The following is a 27,131-nucleotide window of genomic DNA, read 5'->3' on the forward strand; positions in this document are numbered from 1 at the left end:
TTTTCCCTGGATAATCAGTTCTCCCAGCATTCCTGCTTATCAGGGCAGCACACACCAGTTTTTCAGAAAGAAGAACTACCTAAAATTAAAAGCACTTTCATTAGTGTGTCTTTATGTGAAATAAGAATATTTATTTATAAAGTGTGACTTCATTGGTGGTTGTGTGATTCAGTGTAACCTTGGCAGAGTAATGAGGAGTTATATTTACACTGATGAAAATGTTGCATGGTCAGTGGTTAGCATGTCAAAAGTCATCATTCTCCCAATTTACCTTACTATGTTACTTCTGAGTAGCAGCAGCCAAATAAAATTCCCCTCCCCCCTATTTTTTTTCTTTTTAGCAAAACTAGATGTGGAGCATTTTGATTTAAGTATGTAAAGATTATGTTATTGCAACTCTGAATAGCTAAAGGTTAAATTGGTGCTTTAGCTGTGGTTCATGAAAGAGGGCAAGGCCTTGTACCCTCACCTGGCATATTCACACCTAAGCGCAGGAGTATACTGAACACACGGTCCTCTCCACATAAGCTGCCTGTTGCAGCAGTCCACTACAGAGAAGTTACAGTTTGCTTCTGGCCCAAGTGAGCAAAAAACTATTTCCATCAGCTTCAGTAAAAATAGGAAGCAAGGAGTGAATTGTGCAGGTTTTTCTGGAGTCCCAGTGTCTCCAGGGACTGCTGCCCAAGCCGCGCCACCTGACCAGTGCTCCTGGCCGGGTTTGAGCTCTGGACTACATCCACACTCTCTCTGCTCTGCCTGCTCTAGTTTCTAAAACTGAACATGAGCTCCAAAGGGATTTTAGTAAGTGGCCTCCTGCCCTCTTTGCACTTTTTCTTGCTGGATCTAGGCAGATCAACAGTCATGAAATGCATAAATAAGCAGGATGTCTTCCCCGCAGGAAAAGGCAGTGGGCCGGGGTGGAGAGGAGCGGAGCTGAGGGAGATGAGAAGCAGGAAGGAGAGTTGGTTCCCAGGCTTCTGGCATTCGGGCCCAGGGAGTCCACCCTGCCATCTGCCCAGCTTATGTATTGTGCTAAATGCTCTGTCGTATAGGAGAGCCTTTGACAAGGTTTCCAGCTGTGGAAGGATGAGTAAAGGCTGTGGGAATAGGATATGAGCCACATGGTCTTGCCAACAGTCTAATGCTTTTTAAATTTCTCCTGGGTTTGGAACATAAAAAAGTCCTTAGTTGGCTGTTGCGTGGGAGTTGGGTATGTGGGGGGGCAGGGCTAGGCAGTTAATATTTAGAAGGATAGACCAGCACCATTGACCTTATTTGGGGAATGGCAAGGTACTTCCAGGGGGAGTTCTTGGTAGAGGGGTCAGCATTGTTTTTTTGCTTCATGTTTATTTGGTGCAAAATTTTCTTGTTTAATGACCATTTGTATAGTGCTGTATTGTGTAAATAAAGCTATGACCTTTACCTTCTGATAACAGTATAGGAGTGAGTTAATGTTAAATGAGAGTGAGCAGGGAGTGGGAATCTGCCAGGGTTAATGCCAAGTTTACATTCCTCTGAGGGCAGCCATGTTCCGGTACCCTCAATAGAAAGGGCAACAGTACCTCTCAACAGATAATAGCAGTGAAATGTTACAGAACATATTTGTATTTATTTCTGGGTGAATGTCACTGATTTTAGATGATTGATGTTTGTGTCTTTATTTTATAACAGGAAGAAATGTGTGTTATCTCTCAGTGTTTGATAAGAAGATTTTAACTCAGAGAAACATACACAAAATAAAAAAGCCAGTAGAGCTGCAGCACATGTGAAACTGAACTGCAGTTATACAGAACAAACCCATTAGTTTTCCTAAACTGCTGAGACACAAAGCTGTTTCTGCAGAATCAGGTACACTAGCTCCAAACAAAATCAAACTCTGCAAACAATTTTCTAACAGAAAAAAGAGAATGCTTTCCATGTCACAGTGCATTAAAAATCTAAAAGTGCTTCCTACATGTAATTCTGCTGCTAACAGACAAAACTTAAGATTGAATTTTACTGTGCCCTTAAGTCATGTTTGTCTTCAAACAATGAAAATTATTTCTATAACCCAGTTGCAGTAGTGTTTTCAAACTATGTCACATTAAGGGTGAAGCTTTGCCTTTTTCGTGCTATTGAATGCATCCACTAAAGTTTCATAATAATGGAGAGAAATGCACAGCAAATGTGGTTCTGAAGTAGTAGGCTTTTAACAAAGATTTTGTTGTGCTCTTGAGATGCTTCACACAGTAAAAGAATCTCTGAATAATGGAACTGTAGAATGACTTGGGCTGGAAGGAAGCTTAAAGATCATCTAGTTTCAATACCCTGCCATAGGCAGGGACACCTCCCACTAGACCAGGTTGCTCAGAGTCCCATCCAACCTGGCTGTAAACACTTCCAGGGATGAGGCATCCACAGCTTCACTGGGCAACCCATTCCAGTGACTCACTGCCTTAATGGTAAAGAATTTCTTCTTAATATCTAAAATACTGGCAGTTTGAATCCATTCCCCTTTGTCCTGTCACTACATGCTCTTGTAAACAGTCTTCCTCCATCTTTCTTGTAGGCTCCCTTCAGGTACTGGAAAGCCAGACTCATGTCATTCTGAAGCCTTCTCTTTTCCAGGCTGCACAATCCCAATTCTCTCAGCCTTTCCTCACAGGAGAAGTGCTCCATGCCTCTAATTATCTTTGTGGCCCTCCTCTAGGCTCTCTCCAACAGGTCCATGTATTCCCTGTGCTGGGGACGCAAGAGCTGGATACAGCACTGTGGGTGGGGTCTCACCAGAGGGGAGTAAAGGGACAAAATCCTCTCCCTGGTCCTGCTGCCCTTGGTGCTTGGGTGCAGCCCAGGATACAATCTGCTTTCTGGGCTGTGAAGTTGGGAAATAATGCAAAATGTTAGATGAAAACAAATAAGGAACTTTATTTAGTTGGGGAGTTCTTAATAGTGATGACAAAAATGCTGAACAACCTTAAAAGAAAATTCGAATTATGCCCTTCAGTAAAGACATTTGCATACAACTTCTATTTTTTTGGCCAGAACCTTGCTACTTTTGGCTGAATGTTTACATTTACTCTCTTTGCCCATCTTCCCACCCCCTTTTTTATCCACCTCTTTGTTATATAAGAGCTTATCACTTAGACGCTCCTACAGCAAACATTTCTGCATGCAGATCGTTACTCAAAGGCTGATTTTGATTGTGAGACTGTTCATATGCATGATATCTGCAGCTTCTTGAATGAGTTTGGACCTTGGTTTGACTTCTTAGATAGAAAACATGTTTATTTTAAAAAAGCAAGTCATCACACTTGAGAAGGCACTGTTATTAAAAACCATATGTTCTTTTACTTAACACTGCAAAAGGCAGTGGGAAATTAAAATTTAGCCCATCTAATAGCCAACATAACCGAGTTGTCATTGAGTCCTTTGAAAATTTTTAAAATGTCTGTTTAGCTGACAGCTTGTACTCCAATGGAAGAAAACAGGAGGTGTTCACTAGGAGATTAATTAAATAGGCCTACGAAACTAAAAGAGGGAAAATACAGCCAGTAAGACCCCCAGCATTTCGGGGAGTGCACCAAAGTCTCTATTCCTACCAGAATAAATAGTGGTAGGATTACATCAGAAAGACCTTGGACAGGCAAGGTGCAGTCTAACCAACAGAATCAGAAAGTGGAACAAAATGGCTCTGGTGGCCCTGACAGTACTAAAAATGAGCAGAAAGAGGAGCGGTAACAAGGCCAGAGTGATAATAAATCCCTTCTTGTGCCAAGAGAATGTGCAGTATTGCATGCCCCTCTCTTTGGCTGCCACTGTGTCGCAGAGCCTGAACAAGCAGCTCCCCAGAGCAGCAGACAGTAGGAGAAATAATCATAAGTAGGAGTCTTCATCATCTCAGCAGCACTGAGTACATGTGGAGGAGGCAGATGTGGAGCAGGAATAGCAGTGTTGCCAAGGTCAGCTTTTACCAAGATGGGAGACTGTGTTGTCTCTGCGCTGTCATACCCCCAGCAATGGATGGCTCCAGAGACAGACAATTTACTCTCACCACCAAGTTGAATTTTAGTCCCCCAAGACCATTTATGATGGGGGTACAATATTTTAGATTTAAAACATTACTACAATAACATCCAGCTTTTGAGAAGAGAGGCTTATGAGAAACCCAAGCAGCACTTCTCACAATGTACATACCCCATGGGTCTTCACTTCTTGCTTCCTGCTTAAAGAATTTGTTTCCAGTAGTCAGTCTTACAAAACAGCAGAGAGAGAGTGCAAAAAAATGTGAGAGGCCAGAAATAATGGTGGTACTGATATATGTGTGCTTTTTCCCTCCAAGCTGCCATTTCCTTCTCCTGATGCATACAAGACACTGAAAATGTCACTGCCAAATGCAAACAGTACATGCAGTTGTATGCATTTTTTTCATGTAGATTTGACAGTGGCAGTCATAAAAGTATTCTTCACAAGATATTCCAGTATTAAAGTGTGTGATTGCCCCTTCAAGGGAAGGGGAGAATAGGATGGCAGTAGTAGATTGCCAGTATAGCAGTCACTATGGGTGTGCTTTGATACGAAACTGAGCAATACAGAAGCAGTACCTAAAAAAAATTAACTGAAGGAAGCTTGGTTACTAATAACCTGAACAGAGGAACTTATATGTTCAAAACATGGAATATAAAGTAAAAATTAAATGGTGACAAATAAACATTTTAGCACTTCACCAGGTATTTACTTGATTTATTATAGGGTTTCCAAGGGAGATCCTGTGGTCTACTAAGACCCATTTTAAAAAATGCCTAAATATATTCTAACACAAATAATGAGTCAGATGGAATTGCTATGGTCAGTTAAGTCGTAATGGATATTTAAAAGCTTTCAAACCTCAATAAATCTGAAAGAGCTCTAACAGAGTACTTGTAGAACAAAAATAATTGGCACTTAAGAAACTGCCCGAGTGTGTATCTGCGTAAACTTAACTACCAGTGAGAGGACAGCAAGTGTTTATGGTACTGTATACTGAGGATATAAAAGGAATACCAAATGCCTGCCAGTTCATCTGCTGATAATCTGTAATGGGTCCAGAGAGGCCATAAGTATTATCAAGAGGCTCTGATTCTCATTTGTATGAAAGTCTTTAAATATCTGCTATATAAAAGGAACCTCAGGTTGCACATGAAGAAAATAGCAGCTCAGCAGAATATAGGCTAAAGCACAAGGCTAAAGGCACTCTGCAGCAAGCTTGTTGAAGCTGTCTCTGATAAAATCCTGTAAGTTAATTTCCACAGACACTGAGTGAGAAGTGTCCCAAGCAGGGGGGAAAGAAACCCTTCAGACAACACTGGTTTTTATGCAGATTCTCTTTTCACCTTTTAAAAATTCACAAAAGAAAAAGAAGGAAATATTTTGCCAGCTACAGATCAGAGCTAGTGGTATGTTTGCACACAAAGTAGGACAAAAGTTTGGGGTTTCTGTGGGTGTCCCTAGAGGAAGAGGATTTCACCATAATTTCTAAAACATCTGCAGATTGAGTAGTTGTTTTGTCCATGAGCAAGAGGGCTTGAAGAAATTTTGAAACAGCATCCTGGAAATTCTCTGTGTAGTAATAACAACAAAACATTAACTGGTATTAGTGAGCTATAGCTTATAAAACCAGAGACAATTCGGTGACAAATCTGGTATAAATCATTACCCCTACAGACTTTTCTCCCCTAGCTCAGATATGTGTGCTCTTAGTTAGGGCAAAATAGTATAAACCAAATCCAAGACAGATTACACTAAAATCAAAAATTGTGCCCATAGCACATATAATAATAGGGTTTAGTTTTTACACACCTTATGTAATAGAACTAATTTAAAAGGCAGTCAAACATAGTTATGTTTGCCTAATTACAGACACAGAATTATGGAGGTAGGAAGACAGCAGGAGGATTGGTGTCTGGGGCAGTAAAGGATGAAAGGATGGAACGGTATCATTGCTAATGGAGTATTTTGTGTCATCATTTAATGAGTCTGAGTTGAGAATCACAGTACCCCTTAATATTTTTTTGCTACACTATCAAGTCTTAACAAAATACTATAAATTGGCTACAGAGACTGAAAACTAACACCCTTATTTGTTTCAGGGTTGGGCAATAGTGAGTTTAATATATCATATTAGAGATATAGTACAGCTTCTGTGACTACTCTCCCATTCTGTTTGAAAAACATTTGGATAATCATTCTCAGAGATTTGTTTGTTCATGTATTTTTATTTTGAATTCAAAATGTGATAATAGTTAATAAAAATATGTTGTGAATATGAATATGATTTGATATGGGAGCAGTAAAGCCACCAGCTGGTGTATAAGTGACTGTTTCTTTAAAAATCTCTGATTTACAGTAAAACCTCTTTCCGACACCAGAAGAAAAAAAATGCAATTTTACAATGGAGTTAAATTGTACTCAGTGTGCTCAGTTTAAGGCTGTCAGAAGGATGCAAAGAGACTTTATTGTGCATTATAATTTAATTAAACTTTATGTGTAAGCTGTATAATTAGGTTCCTTGCTAGTCTTTGCCCACATAACTCTGGAGCTTTATGGGATAATTTCTGCTCTTGTCAGAACATAAAGTCTGGTTAGCAGGTCTCGGAAGAGGCTGGGCATGCAGAAGTTACAAAGATAATTCCTCAGGCCCAAAATAATTTTTTCATGTTCACAAAATTGTTTAAGAATAGCCTACACTGACCAATAGTTAATATTATAATGCTACTGAAGTTAATATTTACATGAGACGACTACCCAGTAAGTACCAAATGTTAGAGATTAAAATCACATTTAGCTTCTCAAATCTTTATTCAGAAGTGCCTCTCTCTTGTATTTGGGCTGGACTGTTGGCTTCTCTTGGTAGTGTCTCTGTCTTCATGACTGAAATTAAATTGCAGTAGCACTCTCCTAACCTTGATGTTGGCAGAAGTGAATACACTGTAAATTTCCTAAGTCATGTTTTATTTCACATGAATAACTCATGAGTCATCTTTCCATTGCATTCATATTAATTAAAAATTGTGAGGTGCCTTGTATAAGTAGATTTTAAGTGGTGACATTATAAGTTGGCACTACAGCCAAAGTAGCTTTCCCAAGTACATTTTCTGGAGGAGATGAGGGAAGGCTGCAGGAGCTACATTGGAAACAATGCTGGAGCTGAAACTTCCTGCATATGAAAAGATTGTATAGAAATGTTTGTGCAGCTTCCTGGCAGAGCTTGGGGGCAAAAGTGATTTGATTTTGCTACACAACTGTAATTTTACAAGAGTATCTTATAAAATACAGTTCTCTGCATTAACATACGTAGCCCTTTTTAATTATATATCAAAGTGAGAATTGGATTTTGAACCATTAAATTCTATGACCTCTGTCTGGAAGCAGTATTAGGAGTTTATTTCATGCATGAATCAATATATAAGGACAAGCAACTCCCAGTTTTTCAGGTGCCTTCTTCATGCTTTACGGACAAACAATATTCTTAATTTTGCCAGAATCCCTCCACTGCAGTGATCTTCCATCAAACGTAATGGAAAATTGTTAACTCTACAGGATTTTGGAACAGACAAATCTCTTTTCTAATAGAATGCTTTTAGAAAATTAAAGGACAAAATAAATTTAACTCGCAGTTTTTACAAGAATTTCTGCAGAAATCTGTTAAACTGCAGTTGACTGCTGCTGTTTTGATCCCCAATAAACACAGCAGGGTTAGAAGAGGTTTTAAATTAAGAGCCTACAAACCCTTCCCAAGTTCAGACCACGTGATAGGTTAAAAACATGTTTAGGCATGTGAACTATGCTACTGAAATCAGAATAGAAGCAAAAATTACTAAAATCTTTCTTCTACTTATTCCATATAAGTAAACATGTTGTTGGAAGCAACATTCTTGCTGTGTTACGTAATTTCATTTATGCTATTTATTATAGCATTTATAATATATATATATTATATATATATAATTTATTTAGTCCTTTCTGTGCAATATTACAGGCACCACTCTGTGGAAATGCTTTCCATAAAAAGACCAAAGTGAGGTTGGAAAAAATCAGTGTCTGTACAAAAGTTCACTGCAGAGTTTTTCTGTTCTGAATAAGAAAGCATTTTTCTCCATGGAAACATGATATGGAGATTAATAGGAGTCTACTTACTGCTGGGATCTGTGTTCCCCGCTAAGGACACCCTTGGGAGCATAGGGAAGAGGATTTTTTCAATTGGTTTCTTTTATAAAAAGAAACATTTTATGTAAAAGCCTTCAGCAACCCTTCTCCTTTACGCTTTCTGGGCTTCATAACAGTGCAGAGGGCATTGGCTACTATGGAAAAGGCACTGAAATGTTGGCTTATGCTGGTGCATCAATGGCTTCCTCAGGATATGCTCCCAGACACCTGTGTTTGGCCATTTTATTGTATGTCCTGTATTGTGGTTGCCAGACTAAAATATTTTCTTTTTTTTTTTCTTTTTTTTTTTTTAACATCTTCCTTAAATTTTGTAGAGTGTGTATATAGTGTTTGTTCAAAGGAATGAAAGAAAAATAATACCAATTCAAGTTATAGCACAGGTTCCCTGCATTGCTGTGTTTTCACCTTTCCCCTGATTCTAATAGTGGTTCTATCTGTTCCAGATAGAAGTACAAAATAGGCATTATTAAGGACGTAAAAGATTAGTGCTAACTTTTACCAGAAGATTGTAATGTTTTACAAGCTTCATCTTTGCTCTGTGTCCTCATCTTGGAGTATGCTGACAGTCTGCCTCCTTCCCTGAGAAATGGCAATTTCTTTTCATTAGTTTTCTTTCAATAAACAACCCTATTGGAATTAAGAAGATAATCTGTATTAGCACTGAATAGCCTTCATTGCTTGCATCTGTGTTTAGCAGGTGGATAATAAGGTTGCTCTTAGTCTTATTGCAGTGTTCAGGCAACCTGGACTTCTCATTTGGGTAACAGAACTGGACCAAAGCACAAGTTTTCTTCGTGGCTGCTGGGAATCATAGAATGATAGCATATCTAGTGGGAAGGAGACCCAGGGATCATCCGAGCCAAACTTTCTTGGTAAAAGCACTATCCAGACAAGATGGCCCAGCACCTTCTCCATCTGAATCTTAAGAGTGTCCAATATTGGGGGATCCTGTACTTCACCAGGGACATAGTTTTAATGCCAGATTTTTTCCCATTGTGAAAAATTTTCCTCTTGCGTATAATCGGAATCACTCCAGGAATGTATGGTCTTCTTTTTTCCATGTGATTTCTTCTAAAAAGTGAGTATCTAACTTCTTTGTTCCTTTTAAATACTGGAACACGGTGATAAGGTCTACCTTGAGCCTTCTCTTCTGAAGGCTGAACAGCCCAGTTCTCTCAGCCTTTCATCATATGGCAGGATTCTCAGTCCTTTGGTCATCTTTTTAGTGGTGCCCTTGTTAATGCTGCCCAGTGTCCTATTTGCTTTCTTTGCTGCAACAGCACATTGTTCACTCACACTGAGCCTGTTGTCCACCAGGACTACCAGACCTCTTTCCACAGAGCTGCTCCCTTGCTGGGTAGATACTGGTTTATGCTCCACTCCCAGATTATGGTTCCCCAGGTGCCAGACCTTACACTTGTTTTTGTTGAGTTTTGTAATGTCAGCTCACTCTTCCAGACTATCCAGGTATTCCTGCAGGGCGGTTCTCTTTCCAATGTGTCCACTTCCCCACTCAGTTTGGTATTGACATCAGTCTTCATCAGGGTACACTTGATCCCATCATGCAGATCACTTGCAAAAATATTAAACAACCTTGAAACCAGTACTGATCACTGGGGGACCTCAGTTGTGACAAGCTGCCAATTCTAAAAGGAACTGTTTACCACCACTCTGGGTGTGTCCTGCCAGCCAATTCCTCATGAGCCACATGGAATCACCCAGGCTGTAGCACATCAGTTTCTCCAGGAGGAAGCTGTGGGAAACCATATTCAAAGCCTTGGTGAAATGCAGGTTGATGATGTCCACCACTCGCCCCACTTCAGCTGAGCAGATTACTTTGTCATTGAATGCCATCAGGTTTGTCACATACAATTTGCCTTTGGCTAATCCATTATGGCTTTTCCCAATCATGTGCTTCGTCTGACTTGTGATAGCCCCAGAAGGATTTGTAACATAACTCTCCCAGGACCTGAAAGTTAAGACTGGTGAACCTGTTGTTCTCTGGATCCTCCTTTTAGCCCTTCTTGTAGACAGGGTTGACATTAGACTTCCTCCAGTCTTCTGGGATCTCTGTGACTTCTCAAAGATTTTGGAGAGTGGCCAGGCAGCGATGTCAGCCAGCTTCCTTGACACCCTCAGGTGGATATTGTCAGGGCCCAGTGATTTGTAGGGGTCAAGCTCCTGTAATACATTATACAACAACTCCTCCTTCAGTGACAGTGGGTGGGTGCTTTCATCAGCATGGATTCTTGATCCCAAGCCCATGCACCCAACAGTGTTGATGAAGACAGAGGTGAAGAAAGTTTTGAGAAATGCTGCATTTTCAGTGTTGTTGATGACTAATGAACCTCTCCTGTTTAACAGTAGGACAATTTTTAGCTTCTGTTTCTGCTTGTTCTTTAGCTATCTGAAGAACCCTTCCTTGTGTTTTTTGACATCTCTGTCCAGTTTCAGCTTAGTCTGAATTTTTTCTTTCTAAACTCCATCTCTGCACATCCTGGCAATGCCCTTTTATTTCTTAAAGGATATTAATCTACTTTTCCATCTCTGGTACACTTCTCTTTTGGTTTCTGAGCAGACTCAGAAGCTCACAGGTAAGCCAAGGGAAATCTCTTGCTCTGCCAACTTTCCGTACTTTTAAAGAGGATGAACTGGTTTTGTATTTCCAGGACAGCATGGCTGAAACAGCCTGGCTTGGTTCTTTTCTTGTCCATGGAGGCTTCTCAAGGAATCCCTCCTAACTGACCTCTGTGCAAGCTGAATTCTGCACTTCTAAAATCTAAGACTTTTGTCTTAGTACTAAGCTTCAGTGCACTCAGACAGATCCCAAAGTCCAACAATATGGTGATCACTGCAGCCGAAGCTGTCACTGATAAAGATACGACAAAGCAGGTTTACTTGCTAAATTACTTTGCAAGCAGCAAGCCCAACAGTGCCTCTTTCCTGGTTGGCACATCTAATGTTTTTATGAGGAAGCAGTTCTCTACGCATTCCAGGAACCTGATGGATGATACGTGAGCTGCTAAATTGTTTTTCCATATATGGGTAGTTGAAGTGTTGTTGATCCATGAGAGTCAGGTTCTGTTCACCTAAAGCTTGCTTTAAATAACACAAATATTGCTTTTTTAGCCTTATTTTCCTGACTGGGAGGTCAGTAGCTGATGCCTACTCTATGATCCCCATTGGAGACAACCATTTTGTTCTTGACCCCCAGGAATTCAATAGGGCTTCCACAATCACCATAGCTGACTTCTATACATCCAAGCTTCCCCTTAACATAAAGCATGACACATCCTACTTTTCTTCCCTGCCTGTCTTTGTGTGACAGCCTGTTGCCATCCATCATGGTCCTCCAGTCATGTGAGTTGTCTCACCATGTTTCAGTTATTCCTACTTTCTGACTGCGCACAGAGCTCCAGTTCCTTGTGTTTGTTCCCCAGGCTGCAGGCATTGATATACGTACACTTGAGATGGTTGGTTGGTCTTTTGTTTCTCATTTTGGAAGGCAGCTAAGGAATGTTTGTCCTTATTCTGGTTGGCCTGGCTTATTCCCCACGTGGTTTAAATGGCATGACTATTGCCACTTTGCACCCCACCTGCTAAGTCCCTCAGTTTAAAACCTACCTCACCATGGTGGCCAGCCTGTTACCAGAGATTCCCTTGCCTCTTCTAGACAGGTGGATCCCATTTCTCCCTGACACACTAAGAATCATTGAAGATTGTCCAATTGTCATAAAAGCCAAAACCCTCATGACTGCCCTAGCCACAAAGACAGAAGATGATTTGCATTATGCATCTATTTTTGGCTTCATCTTTTCCTCCAAGTGGTTAAACAGAAGGATAGATAACTTGTACACCAATACTTTTTGCTTGCCCTCTCAGGGTTCTGTAGTCTTCCCTGATTGTGACCCAGGTTCCGGCCTGCCATGTCATTTATGCTTATATGGCATAAGAGCAGCAGTGGCAGAGCATTGTGTGTTTTGTGACAATTTGTGGCACCCTCTCAGCAACATCCCGGACCTTAGCTCCTGGAATGCAGCACGCCTCCCGTGGCTATTAGGCTGGCAGCTGGGTGCCTCGGTGCCCCTTAACAAAGAGTCACCCACTATGAGTCTTCATCCTTTCTTTTCACTGCATGCCGCTGGTAGAGTTTCTCCTTACAGACCTTGCTATACATGGGTGTCTACAGCTCTTAAAGCTTCATATGTGGTTTTGGTGGGAATGCTGGAGAGTGGGGAATGAAGCAGAGTCCTGCTTTTGGTCAGCACCAGGGTCCAAAGTGCCTGCTTATCTGTGGTGTCCACCACAATAATCAGCTCCATCTCAGCATCTGTAATGCTGCACAGCCTTTTAACTGTTTCCTGGCACTCCTGATGCAGCAGATCATCAGCCTGTGCTCATCTTTGATAGGGCACCTTTTCTCTGGGTGAGAGGTCTAGGCTCTTATTGCAACCTACTACCCATATTGAAGTCTCCTTCCTTACTAGTTCCATATGGATGGAAGCATCAAAAGCTTTCTCTGTAGGTTTGCTGGATTTAGCACTGCCTGGTTTTCCCTTCTTCAATCAGTCAACAATATGTTTGTTACTGGTCATTTCTGAGGCAGGTGTTGACATTTGTATTACATTAACAAGGAAAATGTCATCTGGCATTCATGGAAGATAAAGACTTTTTCTCTCCAAAAATAATAGAGTCAGAGCACAGGACAGGGGGTTATATACACCTTAAAATGATCTGCATTTAGTATGATAGCAGGATAACAATATATAAGATTGGATCAAATTCACCTACGCTATTGCAGCTTTGACCATCTTTTAATAGGAATTTCAGAACCTACACTTGATCTTAATAGTCACTATGTTGGAAATTATAAGCTTCCAGCAAGGGAAGTTTGTTTACTCAGTATTGTGATTGGGAATGAAAACCCATCTCCCCTGTTGGACTTATATCATATTAGAATAATACTGGGCTTGTTGCACAGCATGAGGTTGATTGACCTTTGGGATAGGGGAAGTGTAAGGCTAACAAGTTAAATGCCATTGAAAACAATTGGCTAAATCATAAATTCAAACTGACCTGGTTTATGTATCTGTGATTTAAGGAAGAAATTTAGAGATGTCGGATAAGATCCAGGGCTAAACAGCTGAAAGAGGGAGACTAAAATACTCAACTTTAGTTGATTAAAGATATTCTGATCCTGTTTTTCTCTGGTGTCTTGACCTTACTAAAGTTCACTTAGTATGTAATGGAAAAAACAACTGGTTTGATAGCAAAATACAGGAAATGCCTGCAATCATGCCTGATTACAGTAGCAGCTTTTCTTTTGGTTTTTTGGGTTTTTTTTCAGAATACTCTCTCTGTGTGCCTAAAACAATGTAGAGTAATAATGCTTTGGAACCCTTTATTTGGTGTGTCAAAGCAGAGCAATTAGATGTCTGGCTTTTTGATGGATATGCATGTAGGGAGCTTTTGCACAGGAGAGCTCCATGTGACCTAAGTGAGAAAAATTAAGAATTATTAGAGGGCATAACTTAAAAGCCTAGAAAATTGTGTGCGTGGCAATTCCACCATGACTGAAAAGACAAATAAATGCAGGTCTTTTTAAGAAATCTGCCTTTGTTTGAGTTTCAACTACAAAAATGGAAGTTTTGCAACTTTAAATTTGAATAAAATCTCTATCTGGAATAAAGGAAGCCAGGAAGCAGCTTATACTAAATGTACACAAAGGCTCATATTTATCTCACCTAACTTTAGGAACACAATTGAAGCTTCCAAGTCAGGATCCTGCTTCTCCTGGAGTACATTTACAGTCAGTGGAGTAGGACAGACTGTGTCTTTAGGGAGCTGTGCAGCTCACATGTTCTGTGTATCATCTGCCTGAAGATATCTGTGGAGATGGCCATGGAGGGAGCCTGGGGCAAACCATGGCACTTCAATTAACCTCCTATGACTGGTGGCATAAATCTAGTCAGAATCATGCAAAATACAAGATATAAAATTAAAACCAGAACAAAATGTTTCAGAGCTCTAGTTACATTCATGTTTAAGGTAAATTTTGAAAACTGATGGAGTTGGGGTTGATTACAATATTTTGTTGATTGATTACAATTCTGTTTTCCTTGATAACTGTATAAGATATGGGTTATGGCTTATTAAGTTACAAGGATTCATTGCTGAGATAGCTCAATGAGAACTGCTACAGAAATGCAAAGTGCTACCAAGATATGTGTGCATTTGTTTGGTGCATGTTTTCCTACCATGTATAAGAAAGCTTCAGTCAAAAGTTGGAAGGAGAAGAAAAAAATTTGGTCTTTTTGGTTAGACACAGAAACTGTATGCCTGAAATGCAAGTGCTTGTTTCTTTCTGCTTGCATGATTTGTGTTCTATTGTTCAAATGATAATGATTTTGTCATCCTACCTACTAAGGTCATTGAGAAAAAAAAAAAAAAAGAAAGAAAGAAAGAAAGAAAGAAAGAAAGAAAGAAAGAAAGAAAGAAGGAAAGAAAGAAAAGAAAAACAACATTGCTTTTAGTTTCCAAAGAAAAACTTTTGAGAAGATCCAAACTTCATTAGGGTGTCCACTGATAAATTTGCTTTCTAAGGTTCTGGTAACATTTTTTCAGAATTGAGTATTCAAAACATGGCCAAACAAGCTTTTCTAGTTTCACACTGTCCTTTCACTGTCTTTCATTAAGTGGTTTTATCAAATAATGATTAAGTATTGTTTTCTTTAAAAGGACTATGGACATACATATTAGGCACTTTTAGTTTGCGCTCCACCTAACCTATTGTTATAATATGCACTCTTATTTTGATGTTATTTGAGAAGCAAAAATAAGAGCACTGAACCTCACAAAGTAGCATACCACAGTTTGAGTCAGTCCTTGGCTAAGCCTGGGGACCTCTCTTGTCTTCCGTGAGATCACCAAGGTGTCAGTGAGGACAAGATTTATCACATTACATATTTAGCAATGACTGAGCACATGGGCTTTGTAGTGGAAGCTGAAACAGTAAATATCACTAGCAGTAGGACAGGTTTCACCCCATTGCTCCCACCCTGAATATGCAGATCCAGTTAAGAATTTTTCAGCTGAAGTTTTCAAGGAAAAAGTAAGAAAATAGTGGTTTAAACTGATGTAGAGAGAGTGAGAACAAAAGAAGAAAGTCCCTGAGGAAACTACTGGTAGCCTTAATGTTGGGACACTCAGCAGGGTGTGGGAGGACCAGGACTTGCAGGCAGCTCAGCCCCCATGCAGATCCACTCCCTGACTGGAGCACCAGGCTGGGGCTGTTTACCTTACTTTCACAAAAAGCACAAAGGCTTCGTAAAATCTCAAGCAGGCTTACAAAATGGGAAAATAAATTGGTATCTAATTTGACTGCAAGTTTCTGAGGAAGGTTGTTTGTCCTATGCAGTAGGCTTAATATGAAGCCAGGTCCATTTGTGGCAGTTCTTATTTGGTACAAAAATTCCAGGCCTGTGGGCCATGGGAAGGGAGAGTTGCCACTGGGATCCTACAAAAAAGCTTGTCTAAATCAAGTTTTTGGCAGTAAGCTAAATCAAGAGGCAGCATTGTAGTGCTATATCACATTCCTATCTCAGACCCATGGAAAAACTGTTGCATTCCCAGGTGTGGGAGTCATGAAGGATGAGGTTTGTAAAGTAACATGATGTGAATGCTAAGGCAACCTTCGCTTGAAAGAGAAATAGAGACCACCCCCTTCTGTGCTTAGCCAATGTTAGAGAATGTTTTACATAATGCATTTTTGAACTTGTACATATTTCACTTAGGTTCACAAATAAAAATGTGAAAATAATAAGAAAGGAAAAGTCATACAAAGGAAAGTTGTTAAGTACAATATATTTATTTGCCTGCACATTATTTAAAGGAAACCCAGCATAATAAGATAAGCAGATCAAGCACAGTAATGTCCTAAGCTGCTACCGAGAATTGTAATAAAGTTATGGTCAAAGCCAGTAGAAAGCCATATAAAGAAATTATTTTAAAGAATTTTTTTTTCTGCTATTGTAAAAGTCATTGGTTTCCTTAAGCTGCTGGAAATGAATATTAAACCTTTGTTCAATATGTCACTAAGACGTCAGTAAGCTGTTAGGACCATGTAATACATACAACCTTCTTTTCTATTTTGGGACCTTGCTGACCTGAAAGATTTCTCAATGGTGGGCACTGCTGGAGAGATGATGTTATGCATCTGCAAGCCTCACTTTTGCCTTGCAGTAATGGGGGCTTACAGAGCCATGGGCAGTGATCGTGTGTTCATCTCCCTCTGATGTCTTTGGTGGGTAGATAGCAAACTGGCTTTTGCTGCATTCCTCCTCCCATCTCTGCCACCCCTGAGTCCACAAATCATTTGTGCAAATGGCAGGGTGGTGGATGTTGTGTTATATAAGGAAAGTAAACTTGTGTGTTTTTTAAAATAAACATGCCTGACAAGAGAATGTCACTATGGTCACATTAAAAGTCAACACTTCCCATTCATGTCTAGCCTGCCGTCTGAACTATCACTGTTTTCTTCAATGAAAATGATTTATAGTATCTCTGGCTTTATTTGAAACCAAGTCTAGCATAATGCATCTGCCATTAGCAATTTTACACAATGGTACACATCAGAATAAGATGGATTCACTTTATTCCAGACTTGACACTGAAAAATAGCAGTTTTCAAGTATGCACAGCAGATTTTTCTCTATATTACTGAGTACCACTCTACTACAGTGTTTGTTTTCTATATTATCTTTATTCTTTGATGATATCAAGTAATGTAACAATATCAAAAACTGTGTATCCTAAATTCAGTAAATACTTAATGGATCAACATGAAAGCAAAGCAGAAAAATTCCAAGACTTTCAGTTAATCGCAGGCATAATTGCACTGAGATAACCTACAACAACAACAACAGCAGAACCATCTTTTTCTCACTGTTAGTCTCACTCAGGTATCCCCCTACTTCCTCTCTGCTAACACAAACTGCTCTACTGCCATGAATTCACTCACAAGCATGAACAATCCAGTGTGTCCCCTATTTTTTACTCCATACATAAGGGAGGTCACTGATAGAACCTAATACCCAATGACATTGCAATTATTGCCCATTTATGCTCAGCAACCTCAGAAAGTATGGGCTCCTTCTTTACCCTAGAGATTTTCAAATGGGGAAAAAATATTATTAGTTTGTGTTTTCTTAGTAGATATGGTTTGAATTTTCCCATTTATGTCTGATCTGTTACTGAGGGGGAAAACAGTCTTGCTGATGGGTTGTGTCTAAAATTCTTAGGGCACCCAAAAGAATCCACTCTGGAAGTACAATCCCGTATATATCTGTCCTGTTCTGTTTATGTATGGAAACTGAGATTAAGTTGGTGAGATCTAATCACTAAAGAAGCTAATATCAGAACTTTAAAATTTTTTACTTTCCTTTATGTTCCCTGACTAGTTCCATATACAATTTCATCTTGCTTAGAATTGTAACCTAAAACATTAGTTATCCGTATTTTCAGGGCATCAAAGAGGAAATTTATGCTGAGTACATGACAGACCTAATGTAGGTGAGCATCTTTGTCTCAAAAGCAACTTGGATGTCACTGAGTAACTAAGTCATTTTTGGAGTGTAGAAGTCTTACCTTAATTAAACAGATTAAAAAATCATCTTGTTGAAATGTCTAATTGCTACGATGATCATATTGTCTTCAGTTATGAATTTCAGTAATACTAGTAACAAGAGAATTATTCTGATGGTTTGCCATGTTGTTGTAGGAAGTTTGCTTTATACCTTCTGTGGTTTCTTGTGTGAACAGTTTGTCTATTTAAAGCCTGCAGAGAGGATGTAATTTTCCCATGCAGGGGAACAATGGCAGTGATTTCAAATACACTATTGAAAGTGTTTATTGCAGTTGAAAGTCACAAAAAAAAGTGGTTGTTCTGTAGTTCTATACTTTAGGCTTTTGTTTCTTACAAATCTTTCTGAATTCTGATGTTTTACAGATGTTTAGTAAGGTACAATCCTTCATTTAACTTTTACCTTATAAATAAATATTACCGCTTCCAATGTTGTTATTTGTACATAATAATTATTATGCTTCATTCTGTGAAATGTTGCTCAATCAAGAGTCAGAGCAGAAGTGGTAAAGCGGCCACTGTGAAGTGGTTGCTTGCCAGCTTGTGATCACATTTCTCAGCTGCTTGATCTTGTTCTTCAAATATGTATTTATTTAGTCACTGCTGTTTACTGTGTTGAAAGGCTACTGTTAGTAATGTTTGGCAGACTTTCTGATTTTACTGGTCCAAACCCATCTTGATTGTTTAACTGCCTTACTTTCAACAAGAAAATTGTGTGTTATCTAAATGACACTTGTGACACACAGTGCCACTCACGCAAGATGCTTATCTCTCTGGCTGCTGGTGGGATTCGGACTGTAAGAACCCAGTCCTGTGAAATACTCATCTACTGAGCCTTTGGAGGAAGCCAAGGCACTCAGTGTCTCATGGCACTTGTGTGTGGAGGAAGAAGTGAGGGTTACAGAAGTTTTTGCACAGATTACCTGTAGTCAGCCCGCTCTTCTGTTCCAACTTGCACAAACATAACTCATAATCCTGATTCTTTCTTGAGGTGATTGTGATGCTGGCAGGTATGCAGAAGTAGAGACTGAGGCTTAAATTTCTGTTTAAAGCTTTCTCAGAACAAAACCTGTCCCCCTTCCAAAAAAAAGAAAAGGAAAATAAACCGACCCACAACATTTCATGCTATGGCTGCTCAAGTCAACTGAAGTGACTCTACAAAGTATCTTGGCAAAAAAAACAAAGGAGAGAAACAGCTTAATGTAGCATTGCTGCATTCGAGAAATCTGAGCATTCTCCCGGCTTAACTGGTTAGGTTGTTTGCAGTTGCATGTAATTAATTACTCAGGTTGTAGGAACTCATTTTGTCAGACACAGATGACTTTCTTACTTGCTACAAAGAGAATGCAAAATGAGAAAAAGAAGAATTTAATAGACCTTTGTCACTGAGCTATCTGACACTGTATTATTTGGTATGTTCTGATTCAGAGGTAGACAACTGGCACTAAATCCAAGAAAGAAATAAAAGACAGAATAGATCAGAATGGAACAATCTGTACAGAAGATTGTTTTACATTCCAGATATGGCTGTGTACTTTACTTTTGGAGTAGGGGAGCTGGTTGTTCCTTGGAATGGTTCTGGGGAAATACAGGTCTAAAAGTTAAAGTTTTAATTTTTTTCAGTGAGGCTGCTGCTCTGGAAAGACAAGCTCTCCTGACAACTCTTTTTCTCTTACTTTTTCATTTGTTTCCTTTTCTCTTCATGTTTTGGTTGTTGGGGTTTTTGTTCCTGTGAGGTATTAAATAGCACATTATCTATTCCTATTCTCATATCAATTTAGTTAACTAAGATTTCTTTTTCAAAAGTTGCAGAATTAGAGGGATTTGGTGAGCTTTCTTGGTTTGGGAAAGTTTTTTCTGGCTTTTTCTTTTTTTAATCTGGCAACTGTAAACTGACAGAATGATTTTTGGTGCAAGCACTTTTATGGACAATGACAATCATGTGGGCTAGCCATGAATTTGGCACTTTGGCAGACTCCCAGCTTACCTTTTAACCTCCCATATGTACTTTGACAGGAGTCATACTGCTGTTGTTTTAGCCTCTTCCAAATTTCTTTTGAAACTCTGGTGCACTTTGTGATAACACAAATCTACTGGTATTACGTTTCATTATTGCGTGAGTAATGAAGCTGATCCCCTCAGTGCCTTCAGTAGAGTTTTGAAGAGGCTTAAAGGCTTCACTGCATTGTTTTGGATTGATAAAGGGGTCCCAGATGTTTTTCTTCTGTCGAGTAAGATTATAGTTTGGTAAATGGTAAAAAAGTTAAATTGACTTGTGCTTTTACAGTTAGGCTTAAAATTTCATTGTCACTCTTTACAGGTAGTCAGAATTTAATAATTAGACTCTTCCTAGTTTTTTCTTGGCTCAGTTTGTTTATTCTGTTTTTCCACTGTCAAGTTAAATTTTTATTGCTAATTTCTGTGTCTTAAAAAATCCTTAAGGAAATAAAGAGAATGGTGAGTAACTTGTCTTTATCCATTATGTGATGTTTTATTGCTCTTGAGGTTTGTCTTAGCTTAGGAGTTTCCTGAATTATTGACTATATCTCCATTCAAGTTCATGGCTACCATATGGATGGCATTAAATTAAAGTTAAATGATTTTAGGTCCTGACAATCCAGTGCATCACCTTCCTGCACAGGGAATTCCTGCAATCAGAGTTAAGACATAATTTTAGAGTCTTCTCATAAACACTTAATACTTAAAACATTTAATAAAGTGGATCCATTTTTCAGCAGCCTCTCGAATTTCTTCAGTTCCTATCATAATTATATGTATTATGACTTTCTTTCTAACAGTCTGTTGTGATGGTGGCTGTAAATGGTTCCAAGATTACATCAAATATAATTATCCTTTGATTTCTTTATCTGAACATCTTGACTTCTTGAAATATGGCTTGTATTCTTCCTTAATTAAGGAACATCCAAGATAACATTCCACTTGGAAAGTTAAAAGCTACAGCTACAATCTTGTGTCCTTCTTCAATCTGCAAGAGCCTTACCCTGATGATCACATTCTATTTGATGTTGCTATAGTCCTGTTTGAATGCAGATCTTTTTATTGTAGCACTTGTAATTCACAGAAGGAGAAGTTTTGGGAAGGCACGTGATTTTTGAAACAGGGAGCTTTGTTTTGTTTCTTTGACTTCTTGTGGCAGGGACACAGAGCTGTTGATGTCTGTTTGCCCTGGCATTATGTTGGACAATTCTGGTGAATCACTTTCCAGAGGTAGGAAGAGGTGGTTACTTGAGGGTTTAAATGGTTATATGTAGGGGGCTTTGTGGCAGCCAGCTGGATCTTGGATTGTTTAGGAACTGCTGAAATGAATGACCTTAAGGAAGGATAAAATATGCAGTCTGCTCCAAGGGGCCATACCTGGGTGACCATTGAGGACCTGCGAGAGCAGCGTAGCTGATCCAGAGATAGCCAAGTGTGATGTAGGGGATATTGATTGCAATAAACATTTCTACAGCCGGAGTATACTTCAGCCACACAAACCATATCTGACAAAGCTAGTTTATGTAGGAGACAGTGCTTTTACTGTTACTGAGGTAAATATGACTTTGCTGTTTTACTCTTGTTTTAGACTTGCTGTTTTAGACTTGTTTTACGCACACAAACCTCTTTGTAACGTGTACGTAACACAACCTATCTCTACACGCGCAGTAAGTTCTGCAGTGCTTCCCAGTATCTGCTTTGTGGATGCGTCATGGCAGATGTGCAATGATTATGCAGACCTTGAGTAGCAAGTCCACTGTGTCCCAGAAACAGCTGGTTTTTATATTGGCCCATGTACCTGCTTGAGGAACATATGTGCCAGCATGTTAAAAAACATATAACAAGTGTCAAAAGAAAAAAAAACCAACAAACTAAAATCCATCTACTGAAATTGGTGTGCAAAGCAGAAAAGACCGTTTCTGGGGAAATCCCAGCATACTGTAGCCTTGGACACATCTACAAAGACTCTTTAACGTACTGCAGCCTTGGAAGGGCCGTTTAATCAATTAATGTGCATAAATGCTTCCACCATGTTTGGTGTCTGTAGTTCTGAAGGCTGGGATTTGACAAGGAGAAATTTCTCTGGAAGAAATTATCTGAGTAATGTGAAGTCTTCTCATCTCTCACTCAGGTCAAATTTGTTGGCATAATGGATTTTTGCAAAAAAAACCTCATCTTTTCATAGGCTTTTGGGGTGAAATTCATTTACAGAGGCTGGCATGGGATTTTTTTCTTCTTCTCTGATTTAGAACTTGCCTACACACACACTATTTTTTTTTTCATCATTTCAACCTAAGGAAATTCATGTAATTATTCCAGGAAAAAGAATTCTGATCAGAAAGTGTTGACAAAGTCACCTAAAGACATGTATTCTGCTTCTCACCTCTCTATGCATTCATACATACAATACTATATATTATATATATATGTAATATATATACATATATATATATGTATCTATTTTATATCTAAATATACTATGTATCTTTAATATATGTCAGAGATACCTAAAAGCCTAGACAGAAATATAAAAAGCAAATGTTCTTTTTATACACATGCAATATAAGTGGGATTATTTTGCCTTTGTTTTATATTTATGTTATTATATCTACATGATGAAGAGGTTTTCGTTGGTGGGGGGGGGGGGGGGGGGGGGAGGGGGCTGTTCATGCAGATGAGAAATCTTTTATGCACTGACTTTCCAGATCCTTTTGTTATTAAGTCTAAGGCTAGTGGCAGATAAGTTAAATGGTACCTAGCATCTATTGTGTTGGAGCATGTATTAACCATCAACGGTATATTTAGAAAATATGCAGAGGGCAAGACAGGAAAGGTGGATATCCTTTTCTCAACCTTTTTTTGACCTGACCCAATTTTATAAGCAGACAATTGTGTGGTTTTGTCACAAAGACATTTGTATGATCAGAAACAGCTACTAAGTTATGTTGTTTAACAATGAATGCAAAATATTCCTGTGAAATTATTTTTGAGCAGGCTTAAGCTACAGAAAACAGTGCTCCCAAGGATGGGAATGTTGTTTTTCATCCTTCTCATTGCAATCTGAACTTTGAATTGCTACTATACATTAAGAATCAAATTCAGAGTAATCCACGTTTGAAAATACCTACTCACTGAACCTATATACTAGAGTATGGATAAATTGGTACTCCTTGCTTGGTGCTAATGGAAAAAATAGAGAATGACTTCAATGACCTATTTCACACTGACAGAATGATAGATCTGTAGGAAACAAGAAACTGAGATCTTTCCCAAACTTTTCTGATGCTGCCTTGAATACATAAAAGCTGTGCTTTCATGCAACTAAAGAGAGTAAAAGCTTAGTCTTACAAAATGCTGGTAATTGCCTGCTTTCTTTATTTTATTGCCTTTAACTAGGTTTATTTAGTGACTGCTACCAACTTTTCATGCACACACAGTGAAGGACAGTTTCTCAGTGGTGTTTGGGAAACCATTTATTTGTCAAATTCTGTCGTTTATTATGAAATTCAAGTGAACATGATCAAAATTTGAGAGCTGATTTAATTTGAGACCTTTGTATTTCAGGGACCTGAAACTGGACAATATTCTTCTGGATGCAGAAGGCCACTGTAAACTGGCTGACTTTGGGATGTGCAAAGAAGGGATTCTAAATGGAGTGACCACCACGACGTTTTGTGGCACACCTGACTACATAGCTCCAGAGGTATTTTTTGACAGTGCACTAAGAGTTCAGATATTCATCAGACTGTTACAGGTGTAATTTTAGGCACTCTTTACATGTATATGAAAACATTTAAGATGCAGACTAGTCTCTGCTGCAGTTGTGCTTAGGTAGTCTTGCAGAAAATGGTTACTCCACTGCTCACAAGCACTATTCCTTGATGGTAGGAGTGTTTTTCCTAGTATTTGTTTCTTGAAATTAGTTATTCTTCTCAATTTGCTCATTTCTGAATCAGCATCATTATGATGATTTTTAGTAGTCTTTAAGGTGCTAGATGCAACTGAGTATTGCAATCTTAGTAGTCTTAAGTAGTTACAAAAATGTTTTTATTTTTTAGTGAGGTTTAAAAGAACATGTTCATACAGAAGAAACCATGTGTTTGGTATTACTTTGACTACAGCCTTTGTGGGAATATAATTTTTTTCCTTTCTTTAAAATATCTGTGAGTGAAAGATACTATGCCTGTGCTACTTCATAGACTTGCACAGAAAGATGGAAACTAGATATAGGTGCTGCATATTAGTTGGCAACACTTCAAGGTGTTCATTGGATAAATAGCTGAGAGTAGTGTGGTTTTTAAATATCCTAGATTTTAATATTATGAGGTGTATTTCAAAGTGCCTAAAATTGAGAGCCAATATTGAACAGTTATTCTGCTAGGTAGACTTTGTCTGCTCAGTTGAGTTAGTAACCTGTGCACTTGAATGTTCAGTGTGCAGGTTTAATGGAAAGGTGTTATTGGTTTGTCTTTCATCAAACATAAATTTACAGTGAGGAAAAATGTTATTTATTATTCATTAGAGGCAATAAATCATAAATCCGTATTGTTAGTGTTCATGGCTGTCCAACTTAAGTAGCACAACGGATAAGGTTTGAATCATCTTCAAACTATCATTACATAAGTGTATGTCTTACGGAGTCTGAAAAGTATTCCAGCATTAAAAGAAAATACATACCAGTGTGGTAGTTGGGGCTATGTATGAATTTTTTTCTGATTCAGTATACTGAGTCCTTTGACAAATTCTTTGAAAATTAATACCGAAAATAAAGCAGTAAGAACCCAGGAACTTTTACTGAGGCTTCCAATTTGTCATCTTAATTGCAGAAGTTTAGTTCCTGCTTCTATTTATCTTGCATAATGGTGATACGTTTTAATTTCCTTTTCTTTAGTAGTATCTGATTTCCAAAGACTTCCCACAAGACATGAATAGTATACATCTTATTTTCTGTATTTGATGGCTATAAAATATCAGTTTCTTTCAATGAGGACTGTGGATGGGATCCACACCTGTATATCCAAATGTTAAACTCATTTCTGTTTTTATGCTAAGACTGAATTTGGTTTTATATTGGTCTTGATTCCCAGCTACAGCACTAAGCCTAAGCATTTCACCACAGGATTTCTCACTGCACTGTGCAGTGTTGTGTAAGGAGCTGGTGGATTTGTTGCCATTCCAAGGCATTTTAAGGCAGCCAGCTTCACCTTAAGCAGGCACCCACTCCCCTTTCCCTGGTTCCCTGTCGTGCTGAACCAATGTGGCCAAACTGCAAGCTTCTTTCCAGTGAAAAGGAGACAAGAATTAAACTTGTTCCTGGTACAACAGTAGTTCTGTAACACCAATTGCTACTATAAAACTCCTTCATGCTAAACTATTACTTCCCGCTAAAAGTATTTGCTACAAGGTTGAACTTGTGCCACATGAGAAGTTGTAGCCAGTTTTTCCTGAAAGCAAGTGCAATTAAAGTGAATTCTACAGCCATGTATTGTACAGTGGTTTAATGCTGTAAAAGGAACTTGAACAAAAATGCTTTTGGCTTCCTTCAACCCTACCTAAAAGACAAGAATAAATCTCTCAGATGATCTCTCTGCAGCATTAGAAGCTCGTTCAGTTTGTTTTGTTCAAGATAGAGATGAGGAAATGTTTCACATTTTCCACCAGTCTGTTTTGTATATGTGAACTTTTTTCCCCTATAGTGTGACCTGCTTTAAACAGCTTGGAAGGATATGCAGCTCTTTTGCTCACAAGCATAGTCATTTACTCAGGGGACTGATAAACTCTCAGTACTTCTGAGAACAACATCTCATTGACACTTAGCTGTGTTAGTGTAAATTGCCTGGGTGAGAAACCCTGCCTGCTGTTACTGAAATCAGCGTGTGATTCAGTCCTGCTTAGGCACTGCAGCATAGAAGGGCTATATCATGTTGAAACAGCAAAAGTACAGCTGAGACAGTTGCCTCGCTTGTCTCTTCAATCCCATCTCTTTTTCTATGCTAGATCCTCCAGGAGCTAGAATATGGTCCATCCGTGGACTGGTGGGCTCTGGGTGTTCTCATGTATGAAATGATGGCTGGACAACCCCCCTTTGAAGCTGACAATGAAGATGATCTCTTTGAATCCATCCTTCATGATGATGTATTGTATCCAGTCTGGCTCAGTAAAGAGGCTGTCAGCATTTTAAAAGCAGTGAGTCTTCCATTACTTGCCTTCCTCCTCCTCCTCGTGGGTTTTTGGGGGGTTGGTTTGTTGGTTTTTTTCCTTGATTAAAATTGAATTTGTTGAAAGTTGTTGAGAGCAGTCACCACTGGGAGTTCAAGCACAGTTCAAAGTGCCACTGTTAGGATAATGGGGCCTTGGATAAATTACACCGCTTGTGGGAAAGGAACAGAATGTTTGTATTCCACGCAGTTGTACACTGTATAAATCTGTGTACTGCAGATTCATGTTTCAGGGAAAACCCAACCAGCTAGAACTGTGCTATCACTTTGACACTTTATATGCCATATACTCCCATCCCTAGAGTGGGAGAAGCACTACATAATTAAAGAAACAATGTTTTTTATTTAACCCGCTTACAAAATTTCCTGTCTATTTGCTGTTTTCCCCTGTCATCAAGATGGGTTGAAAGCCCTTTATTTACAGCTGCATGTTCTATTTTATAGTTCACATGATAAGCAGTCTTACTTTGGGGTGATTGTTTCTGTTCTTGTTGGGATTTTTCAGTATGAGTGGTGACTTGACAGCAACTCGTGTCACCAAATGCCACAGTTTTTTTAATCAGCCAGTATGTACCACTGGGCAAATTCAGTTTTTAAACTGTTTTTATAAAGTCAGGTTTATAAAGTCGTTCATTACTATGAATGGCACTGACATAAATTCTTTCTTCTGTGCTAGTGTCATCCTAAAATTGAAAGCAAAACAATACAGAAGCAGTATGCCAATCCCCATAATTGGCAAAAACCCCAGAAGGATTTTTGGCTTAAAAAATAACTTGGTTATTATTTATTCCATTTTTCCACTGTCTTTGAAACTGGAAAATTTCTGCTGTTCTATATAATTTTCTTTCAGCATCTGGAGTAAGGGAGACTTTCAATTAAGAAGGCAGGTGATAATGTAAAATCCTGCAGAGATCTTCATACAGGGTTATTTTGAAATTGTGTATAAAACATAAACAAATTGTGATTTTAACACCAGTGGACAGCACATTCTGCAGAAATTCTCATCTTGACCTTTTAATGAAAATGTCTTCAGGCTCTCCTAGCTGAGCAAGAGAGATGCTCTAGCAATGATTCAAAGCAGAAGTCAAAGT

General features: G+C 38.8%; 1 protein-coding gene across 1 annotated transcript in view; it reads left to right on the forward strand.

Moving 5' to 3' along the window:
* The window catches only part of PRKCE (protein kinase C epsilon), a 286,716-nt gene that overhangs the window by 235,041 nt on the left and 24,544 nt on the right, over positions 1–27,131 (forward strand). The window contains exons 12-13 of the mRNA XM_041413572.1: positions 23,387–23,525; positions 25,820–26,008. Coding sequence (XP_041269506.1) covers positions 23,387–23,525; positions 25,820–26,008 — 328 coding nt within the window. The remainder of the gene's footprint in view (positions 1–23,386; positions 23,526–25,819; positions 26,009–27,131) is intronic.

Source organism: Onychostruthus taczanowskii, unplaced genomic scaffold (assembly GCF_017590055.1).
Source record: "Onychostruthus taczanowskii isolate IOZ18803 unplaced genomic scaffold, ASM1759005v1 scaffold42, whole genome shotgun sequence".
NCBI lineage: Eukaryota > Metazoa > Chordata > Aves > Passeriformes > Passeridae > Onychostruthus > Onychostruthus taczanowskii.